Source organism: Drosophila persimilis, unplaced genomic scaffold (assembly GCF_003286085.1).
Source record: "Drosophila persimilis strain 14011-0111.01,24,50 unplaced genomic scaffold, DperRS2 tig00000808-arrow-arrow-pilon, whole genome shotgun sequence".
NCBI lineage: Eukaryota > Metazoa > Arthropoda > Insecta > Diptera > Drosophilidae > Drosophila > Drosophila persimilis.
Window position 1 is genome coordinate 1,084,101 of NW_020825357.1, and position 10,538 is coordinate 1,094,638.

The 10,538-nt window shown below is 47.8% G+C and overlaps 1 protein-coding gene across 1 annotated transcript; it reads left to right on the forward strand.

The window, feature by feature from the left end:
- Nucleotides 1-247: 247 nt before the first annotated feature.
- Nucleotides 248-1,561, forward strand: LOC6599095. The gene is made up of 2 exons (XM_002024192.1): nucleotides 248-1,252; nucleotides 1,313-1,561. The coding sequence occupies exons 1-2, from the start codon at nucleotides 248-250 to the stop codon at nucleotides 1,559-1,561; spliced, it is 1,254 nt and encodes a 417-aa protein (XP_002024228.1).
- The last annotated feature ends 8,977 nt before the right edge of the window (nucleotides 1,562-10,538 follow it).

Consider the following 10,538-nt stretch of genomic DNA (forward strand, 5'->3'; position numbering starts at 1 on the left):
CATGCCTTTGCCCGTGCCCCCACCAAGAGGCAGCTAAAAGCATTTACACAGCAGAGGCAGAGGCGGAGGCAGGGGCGGAGGCAGAGGCGGAGGGCTCTAGATTCTAGTCGGCAGTCATCACATTAGTGGCTAAGTACTCACCAAATTGTTACCACTTTTTCCTCGTAGCATGAGGCAGGCAGGCGGGCAGAGAGCTCTCTCTCTCGTTTTCCCATCCCCGTGTGTGCGTTCAGTCTTTGCTTGCAACATGCCATCGCCGCAGTCGCAGTCGCAGTCGCAACCGCAGTCGAAGCCGCTGCACAAGCTGCTCTGCGTGTGCCACATTGTCAGCTACTTCAATGGCCAGAAGTGGGTCTGCCATCTGCTGTGCCTCTTCAACCTGCGCTACGACGAGGCCCATCAGAGCTTCGCCTTTGGCCAGCAGGTGCTCGTCGGCCTGGCCTACACCTGGTGTGTGTGGAGCGGTCTCGGCTTCGTGGTCCTGCTGCCGTACGCGCCGTGCTGGACCATCGACAGATACACGGTCGGGGCGTACGGCCTGCCCACCCTCTACTGCCTGGCGCGGCGGCGGTACTTGTTGCGGATCCTCAACGAAATGGTGCGCGTCCACCGGCGGCTGCAGCGGGCCATGGGCCCCCTGTTCTGCGTGGACGTGAAGAGGGCCTTCTGCTGGGCCCTGCTGGTGGCCCTGGAGCTCGTGGCCACCCTATACTGGGAGGTGGCCTCGCAGGAGGCCTGGCAGATCTTTTTCCAGCTGGGTTTCGTGCTCTGCTGGTATCTGCAGATCCTGTTGCATGCCAACAGCTACGTCTGGCTGCAGGCCATCTATGTGGTGATGAACCAGGCCTTTGAGGCGCCTCTAAGCCCCAGCCAGCGCTGGATCATGATGAGGAGGCTCCTACGAATCCAGCCTCGCCTGCGGAGGATACAACGGAACGTGGCCGACTGCTTCAGTGTGCACGTCCTGTCGACTATGGTCCTTGTATCCTTTAAGTTCTTTGTGAGTTTCGCCACCTCCCCGTGGGACCTTGAGGCGCCCCCGCAAGGGTCTGTGGGGCTGCGCTTCGAGGTCCTGCACCTACGTTACTTGGCAAATCGCTGCCTGCTGATCGGCAGCCTCTTTCTGGTGATGAATGATTTCCAAAACGAGAGAAATCGCTTCCTGACGAGCCTCTGGGCTATGCCGCCGGAGACCCCGGACTGCAGGCTCCACAGAGCGCATCAAAGGACGCTGGCCGTGGTCGATCTGATGGTGAGATCGCCGCCTATATCTGGCCCTAAATCCTTCGATACATCTCTTGGCTCTCTCTAGATTCTGTCCGGAAATCGACCCAGCGACCTGCGGCCCACGAGTGCGATTCTGTGGGAAATCCGAATCGAATCGAAGGTCAAATGCGCCGCCACGATGAAGTCTTTCGTCAAATATCTTCTAATGCTGCTGCCGCTGGTGTCCTTGGTGCCCCTTGTGGCCGTTTCGAACGGCTTCGATCTCAGATGGGAGCGGTATGTCCTGCAAAACGATACCCTGGCCAAGTGGCAGGAACTGACGAGATATCCCTGAAACCGAACGCTGGTGGAAGGAGCGGATGGAAATTATGCAAGGCACGTCCGACGGGGGGGAAAAAAAGGATTCAACCAATAAATCAAAAAGAAAAGAGAAAAAGGATGCTAAAGCACACGAGGAAGGGGTGGGGGAGGGAGAGGGGTGGGGGAGGATGGGGCGTGGTTCGATTTATATACAAAATGTCAAACTGGAAATCTATAAAATCCCATCGATATGGCACTTCTCTTGAAGTCTCCCTCTGTCTCCCTCTTTGTCTCCCTATCTCTCTCTCTCTCTCTCTCTCCCTCTCTCTTTCGTTTCTCGCTGTGCTTCCGTTAATTAGCTTCCCCAATAGAGATTTGTGCAACGTGGCGTATGATTAACACGCGACTAATGAACGTCGCGCGATTGCCAGGTTGCAAGTGCAGCTCTGCCTCCTGCCCCCTGCCCCCTGCCCCTGCCTCTTGCCTCTCGACAGCCATTCGCCTGTGAATGATTGAATTATTGAATCCATTTGATGGACCGACGGACTACCTGGCACAAATCAATGGGATTTATTGTCGTCGTCCCCCCCCCCCCCCCCCCTCCAGTCCTGCCCCAGAACCAGACTTCAGTTCGTTGCACAATGGAATGCCACACGGCAATGGATTGCCGTGATTTCTAATTTCCATGGAATTTCCATGCAAAAGGGAAGCCGAGTGTCCAAAATATTTCTCTCCGATTAACTGCATTCGAAATATTCGGGCTCTGGGGGGGTCTGGGGCCTTGCAACATTAATGAGGCACTCGCCCCAAACAGTAGTGCCCCATTAGCAGTGCTCATTTGTCGGGGCGTCGCACACACACACACACACACACACCAGAGAGCGTGTGGAAAGCCAATAGAAAAACGGAAGATTCCCAACAGAAGGGGCAATCGTGGGCCCTTTGATACCCTTTAAGGGGGCTCTCTCTCGCTTTGAAGGGCTTAAAGATACCATTTTTGCTTTAAGGAAAGCCACGACGGACAGTAATCCATGGAATTCCTTGGTTTTCCGCATTCCTGGTCGAAGTTTTTGTATCTGAGAGGCAAAGGATTCTAAAGAAAGGCTTTTCTGGCTGTAATATTTAGACGAAAGGGAGGAAAGGGTACTCTTGGGTTATGCAGAACCCTTGGGAACCCTTCAAACATCTCTTTTTCCATAGGGAAATCAAATCTCTATCCAAGTCAGCCATAGATCCATCCTTCCTTAAGGATATGCCTGGATGGGAAGGCCCCTCCTATTCCGATCGCAAGAAGCCACCCAGAAATACTTTCGAAACAGAGAAGATCTTGCCCAGATCTGTACTCGATCGTCGCTACCCTTTTTGTGAGGGTAAAACACGGACTTAATTGATATGCATGTGCCTCTGTGTGTGTGTGCTGGGTGCAGGGTGTGGCAGAGAGGGGGGAGGGGGGTTTGCTGTAAATGCAATTTCCTTGTTGCCACTAAGCGCTCCTTCTGTTGCTGTCACTGCCACTGCCACTGCCACTGCCACTGCCACACTCACGCACTGCATTCTCTAATGAGTTTGAAATAATACCAATGTTCAGGGCACATCCATCCAGCACAGACACAGACCCACACATATCTCCCTCCCTTAGCCATTGACACCCCATAAAAAGGCGGCTATCCTCCACCGGCCCCGCCCCCGGCTCCGCCCCCACCCGATAATCATTTCATATGCGGCTCAATAAATTCTCTAAAATAGAAGCAAACCCCAAAAAAGAAGCGACAACAGATAATAGGAAAATAAAGAGAGAAAGAGAGAGGGAGATAGGGTGGGAGAGGGAGAGGGGGAGGGAGAGGGGGGAGGGGAACATGGAGCGTATACGTATTGCAATTTGTGCAAAATGCAAATTTCCTCCACTGATGACAGCCGCAATTTTGTGCCCCATTGTTGTTAGTGCCACACCGAGGGTCGTCTCCATTATCTCTGTTGCTGTTGTTGTTGTTGTTGTTGTTGTTGCTGTTTCTGTTGTGTTTGCCAACGTCCATTCCCATTGTCCGGAACGGACTCCTCTCGAGTGTAAGCATGTGTGTGTGTGTGTGTGTGTGTGTCTGTGTGTGTGGAAGGGGCACTGTATGTGCCTCTGCTGCTGTCACGGATCAACAATTGAGGGCAAATCAATAGAAACTTTACATATTTTATGGTTGGCATTTTAATTGCAAATAAAATAAATTTTTGTTGCAAATTTAATTGAGTTTTCGCTGAGTTTTTCTTTGCCCAAAAAAAAAATAAAATCTTGAAGGGCTTAAAAGAAAAATGCATTTATTTCTAAGGCGCTGGAGGCCATCATCTAACAAAAAACCATAAAATATATAGAATATTGAATATTTTTAATGGAATACCTGTATGGCGCCCACCTTTGTCCCGTTGCCCCTTCCTTTGAAATGCAAACATTTCGAATTTGTATATGCCTTAAAAAGTTTCTTCAAATATTTCTGACATCTTTTCTTCCTTGAAATATTTCCTTAATTAATTTTTTATTTTTTAAACTTATTAATTAAAAATAACTTACAAAACTTATGAAAATAAGCTACGAAATTTAACATGTTTTAAAACCTTGGCAAAAAAATCTCAAAAATAAAAAAAAATTCGAAATAAATTTCAATTAATTATGTACGTTCCTGCTCTGTCGCTTCGATTACTTTTAATAGTTATACAAATTCCGGAATACTCTTTAAGTGCCGGATACATTAGTTTTCTCGAAGCTTGTGATGGATTTATGACTTTGGATGGAATGAATGCAGTCCCAAGGCCCTTGAACGGTGGTGGCTATTCGCATGGCCCCGAGTGTCGCTCCCCGCATGTCATGTCAGACATTGTCGGTTGCATACCAATAAACGCAGCAGGCTGGCAAACAGGCAGTCGGGCAGGCAGGCAGGCGGGCAGGCAGGCTGGCAGGCCATAGTCCGGGTTTTAGTCCAAATCCAAAGCCAAAGCCAAAGCCAAAGCCAATGCCAAAAGCCAGCTCCGAGCTGAATTCCTGACTAGAGAAAAATGTCTGTCTGTCTGGCGTTTGGCCACTGGAGGGGACAACAATGGTTGACCAGCATTACTGCTGCTCTCTGTCTCTCTCTCTGTCTCTCTCTGTCCCTCTCTCTGTCTCTGTCGCTGCTGTCTCGTGTCTCTCTTGTCACTTTTTGATTAACAATGATGGGCATTATTTTTGCAAATAAATTCGAATGTCCAAAGAGAGAGGGGGGGAGCCAGAGCATAGAGGGGGGAGGGGGGACTGGGACTGGGGTTCAAGGCTCAAGGAGGAATTTGTGTTGTGTTTGGCCAATCGTTGACGTTTTTCCATGTCCTCAAGTTGCACTTTATTGATTTGTGGCGCTCGGGGGGCACATGGGGCATGTGGCATGTGGCATAATTGCACATTTGCAAGGACACATACAGGGCCATTCCTCCGTCCGTCCGTCCGTCCGCACGTCTCTCCTGTAACGATTGCAGCCAGCCAGGCAGGCAGCAGGAAGCTTTTAAGCAAACAGGATGTGTGCTCTGCCTCTCTCCATCTCTCCCTCTCCCTCTCTCTCTCCCCCTCTCTCTCGGTGAAACGAACAGCTTTTGTGGGATGGAAGGACGAACGGACGGACGGACGGATGGAACAATACTTAGAGCAAGTCCGAGAACTTGAAGTGAAAACAATGCATTTGTTATGCAAAGCCTTTGATGTTGTCCTTGGGGCAAAAGAGTGTTGCCTGCCGCCTGCCTGCCTGCCTGCCTGCCTGCCTGCCTGCCTGCCTGCCTCCTGCCTCCTGCTTCCTTCCGTCTGCTGCTGCCCCTAAATGCAGGCGGCAACTACTTATCAATGACACAAATGATTTCGGGCAAAGGCCTTTCTATCGGAAAATGTTCTTAAAGTTTTCCCACCGACTTTTCCATTCGTAGTTCGACTCCAGAGGCTCCCCTGCCTGCCCTGCCAAATGGGTCAACAGAACCGACATCTGGGCACAACTTTTGCCCACGACTTGGGAAAACACAGAGCAACAGAGGGAGAGCAAGAGAGGGAGAGCGAGAGAGGGAGAGGGAAAGAGAGCGACAGCTCAAACAACAAAATAATTAAGGCCCTTCAAACTTATTGACGTTTCTGTTTTGTGGTTTAGGCCAAAAAAGCCTGTACATTTTTTATTTTTTATTATATATTTTTTATTCCAGAGATAATAATTAGGATAATAATTAGACCCAAAAATACAAAAATAAAAGAACAAAAGCCAAAACAGTACACAGAAAAAAAGAAACAGCAAGTGATAGGGGAGGGGGGTTTCGAAAAAGGGAGGCGCAATAAATTTATGAACGAAAATTCGAATGCCCTTAATTTAAAAATTCGTAAATTATAGAAATATATGACAAGCAATAATATAATTAATCAATTAATTATTTAATATTAGGGAAAGGGGTTCGGGTGTGTTTTAACAACTGGCCACAAAAAAATACATTGATTTTGTTGACTATCAAAAATGTTGTTAAATTTTAAATGTTAAAAACCTACTTTTAAAAATATTCAAAAAGTGGGAATAATTTTTGTTTCGAAAATATTAAAAAATAACACTCTTAAAAATTTTCAAAAAGTTGGAATAACGAGATAAATATTCATTCGTTTTTATTCGTCTTTGTCCTGGTCAAAAACGAGCGAGAGCCTTGTTGATCCTTGGAGTTGGATCGAACCAAGGGCCCGGGCGAAGCCTTTGGCCCATAATTATTTGATCGAAAAGTGATCGAATTTCGGCAGTTTCATCCGGATTATTTGATAAATTTCAATACATTTATCCTAGAATATGGGATGCCTATATAACACGATTTGGTTCGGTATCGTAGGACGTACATTTAACACGATTCAGGGTTGGCTTTATTATTTCCTTGCCGCTTGAATGTTTCTCTGTCGCCAAAACCACGAAAAGTGAGACCGATTCGGGCCACAAGTCCCCCCAAAAAACCCTATCGATATTTATTAGACGATGTAAGATATATGTTTTATTGTATTATTTGGTTGGGTTTTACTTTTGTTTTAGTTAAAGAAAATACTTCGAAAAATAATTTGCATTTTATTGGATTTTTTTTTAGAAAATCAGTTCATTCTTTGATGGAGTCCTTGTTCTTTTTCTTCCTTAAAATATTAAAAGAATGTGGATAATTTCTATAAACTGGAAAACCAAAAGGGGGTTCCATTGAAAAGGGACGAAAGCAGAGGATTTCGTGTTTAGGATCGTTATTTTTGGGATCAGCAGCGCCATGAGATGGTTCGAAGAGTCTTGGTAACGAATCGGCAGGTGATTTCTAAGTATCCTCTGGTTGGAAGAGGACTACGACTCGCTCTCTTGAATACCCTACAGAAACAGGGGCCGTCTAAATTTCTACATAAAGGAATGTCGGGCGCACTTAGCAGGCAATTGCGAGATAATTTAATTATGCGAAGGAGGAGGAGGCGAAGGAAGCAAGCAGAAGGAGTAGAAGGAGGCCAGGAAGCAGGAAACAGGGGACAGAGAGAGCGACAGAGAACACCGAAAGGGAGCAGAGAGTGCTGCTCAACCGCTCGGCCCAAACAGGATAACAGGATAATGATAACGAAATAAGTAAACCGAAAGGGCTTACAGCCACACGGCCACCGTGCAGCCGTCGGGCCACCATAAAGACCCAAGCGAAAGCACAGATAAAATGTGTGGCTGTGTGTTTGGCGGTGAATGAAATGAAAAATGGCCAACGATAGGAGGAGGAGGAGCAGGCAGGAGGCAGCAGGCAGCAGGCAGGAGCCAGGGATACCCCGAAAAAGTGTGTGTAACGGAGCGATAACAATAATGAGCGCATATCGGCCGGAGCAGCAGCGTTGTGGCTTAAACAAATTGCAGCCTCGACTTAATTGCTGCAGCGGAAGTGTGCCACAAACTTGTCGCCCGGATGTGGATATACCCTATATATACCATGTACAGTAAATATCTACAGTGTTTCGGGGGGCAGAGGGGCAGGGGGCAGGGGGAGGCAGAATGGACAGGTAACAGCTTGCAAATGCCGCCTCTGCTGGCCAATAATTAGCGTGGAAATGCACGTTTAATTTATGCACAAATTGAAAAGGTCAACCGACAGTACAGCAACAACAACAGGCCACCCCCCCCCCCCCCATTCATTCCGCTACATTTTCCACATTTTCCACATTTTCCACATTTCCCACATTTGCCTTTTCTCTCGTTTTACATTCATTTTTCACGCTTATTTTTGGTCTATATTTCTCGATTGTGGTTTATGCAAATGTGCAGGAGAGAGCGAGAGGGGGCTAGCAGTCGTTTCAAATGTGAATGATTTGTAGTTTTGCGGCGTGAAACATTAAGTTTTTTGGTCAAAGGTTTTATGAAAATTCTGCAATTTTTTTTTGGCAATGCGATTGTCATTTTAGAGGAATTTCACTACCATTTGGATTACACCAGATACAGATACATATATATACATATGTCTATATTTCTAGCAGTTCTTTTTATTTCTTTGGGGATTTTCTTTACAATTTTAGGCCCAACTTTGGGTAAGAAATTTCCATTTTTGTATTTTTAAAAGATTTTTTTGTGGAGTTAATTGATTTCAAATACGATGTATATTTATAGACTATATGGAAACATATTTCGAAGCACTTTTAGTGGTAGAAAATCGAGGAAAACGTTCAAAGGACACAAAATGGCAAAGAGAGGAAAGATTTTTGACTCTGAATAAATTCCATTTGTGGCATTTAAAGGTGATTCGTGACCAAGGACCTTCACTCCTTAGTGGAGGAGAATTTCCCTGCGTATCCATTGGATACAAAAATCCAAGATTTATGGGAACATTTTTTGTGTGGGGAAATTCTTTGTTGTTTCATTGATTGATGGATGGATGGATGGAATCATTGGCGGCACCTCTTTTGGGGAATCTTTGGGGGGCCTTCTGGGCCTATTCTTTGGGGCTGTGGGCCGGAAAATTGATTGGCCAAGATGGGGAAAATTCCCTGTATATTTCGCCCGTTCCGCCCTCTCCGCCCTCTCCGCCCTCGGCCGCGTCAGAGCCAATGGCTAACATGGTTAACGGTTAAGCATGTGCCACTGCCACTGCCACACTGGAAAGTTTGTTGCCCCAGCTGTAGGTGCAGTTGCAGTGGCAGTTGCATGTGTTGCATGTGTGGCATGTGCGGCATGTGTGGCCCCCAGGCGGAACAGAAGCAGAAACAGGAACAGAAGAACGCCTTCGTTTGGTGGGTGCCTCGTGCCCTCGTTTCAGTTTCAGTTGCAGTTTTTCCTCGCAGTTTTTCCTCGCAGCTTTTCCTCGCAGCTTTTCCTTGTGCAATAATTAAGTGAGTGCCAAGTAGAGTGAAGCGTGAAGGAGTCCTCATTTGGCCACCCTCCTGACCCCTTGCCACCCCCCTGCTCCTGGAAAATTCATGCGTTAACAAAATGGTGAAGAAGGAGGAGACGGAGAAGGAGGAGACGGTGGAGACGGTGGAGAGGGAGTGGGAAAAGGAGTGACGAGAGCCCTCGAAGGGAGCTCCACGCTCGCGGGGCCAACGCGACGGCTGAGTAAACGTTGCACGCATGAGAAATCAAAAGGCGGACGCCACACCCTCAAACACCCCCCCCCTCCCACACCACTCAAGTGGCAGCTCCTTGGACCCGCCCACAGCCCACAGCCCAGCGGCGACTCCTTCGAGGAGTCGTCTGCCCCCGAAACTGTTGCCATATGAACGGGGGGTCCTTGGGGGGTGGCTGGGGGGTAGGGGTTGGGGATTGTAATTGTAAAATTACAATAACTGTCTTCGAATGTGAAAAAGAAGCTGGAAAAACACTTGTGTGTGCGTGTGCGTGTGTGCGTGTGTGTGTGTGTGTGAGGAAAAACATTTGTGGAAGAAGAAAAGAAAGAAAATTGAATGCTGCGGGAAATTAACAAGAAGCAGCCCGGCGGTGGGCGGGGGGAGTGGGGCTGGCGAGGGGTAAAATATCGGCAAGCAATGCGGGAAAGTTTTCGCAAAGAATTCATCGATGATTTGGTGAAATGTTTTCTATATTTTCTCAGAATTTTAGGGAAACCTCACCCCAAAAAAAAACTGGAAGCTTTTCTTACTCCCATTTTCGATGGCTACCAGTTTTCACTTCATTTTCCCAGCCCCACGCCTCTTGAAGTGCTTGCCACACACACACACTTGAGGGAGTGGTAGAGGGGGGTGGTGGGAGGGGGGGAGGGGGGTGTGGCAGGGAGCACACGACACGTAAACTGCCGCAACACGCATTCACTTATTTTGCCATCAAAATTCTCGAGCACTTGAAATCAAATTTAAACATTTTCCTCTGCCTCGACCTTCGACCCCTCACACACACACGCATCTATCTATGACATGTATTTATCCCCAAGAGCATATCCCCCCCCCCCCCTCCACCCCCCTGCAAATGTGCGTAGTTTTTCTTTGGCTTTTCTTTCATTTTTTTCTCTTTTTTTTCTCATATTTTTTTCTAGCTATTTCCGCAGGTTCTTGTACCGCTTGTAGTGCTCTCCCCCCCGCTGCTGCTGCTGCTGGTGCTCCTTGCCACTGCCACTGGTTCTGCTTGTTCCTTTTGAGGCAAGCGACACGTGCTTCCGCTCATGAGGCAAAGCCATAGCCAAAGCCAAAGGCAAACTAGAGGCAGCAGCAGAAATGATGGCCAACAACTACTTCGAATGATGGCCAGGGGGGGGGGGGGGGGAAAGAAGCAAGGTGGCACAACTAATACCCATCACACACACGCACACACACACACACACACATGCATCGTAGATACATATATTTTTGAACAGTGTAACGAGATAATATTTTTCCAACATATTCATGTGCAGAGGGGCGGGGGGAGCGGCTGGGGGGCAGGTCTAAATGATATTACCTGAAGGAACATCAACATGACTGACAGAAAGGAGGCAAGTAGGAAGGAAGAACAGGGCGGAACGGGGGGTAGGACGGGGCACTCCTGCAGCAGGCAGGGGGAGGGGGA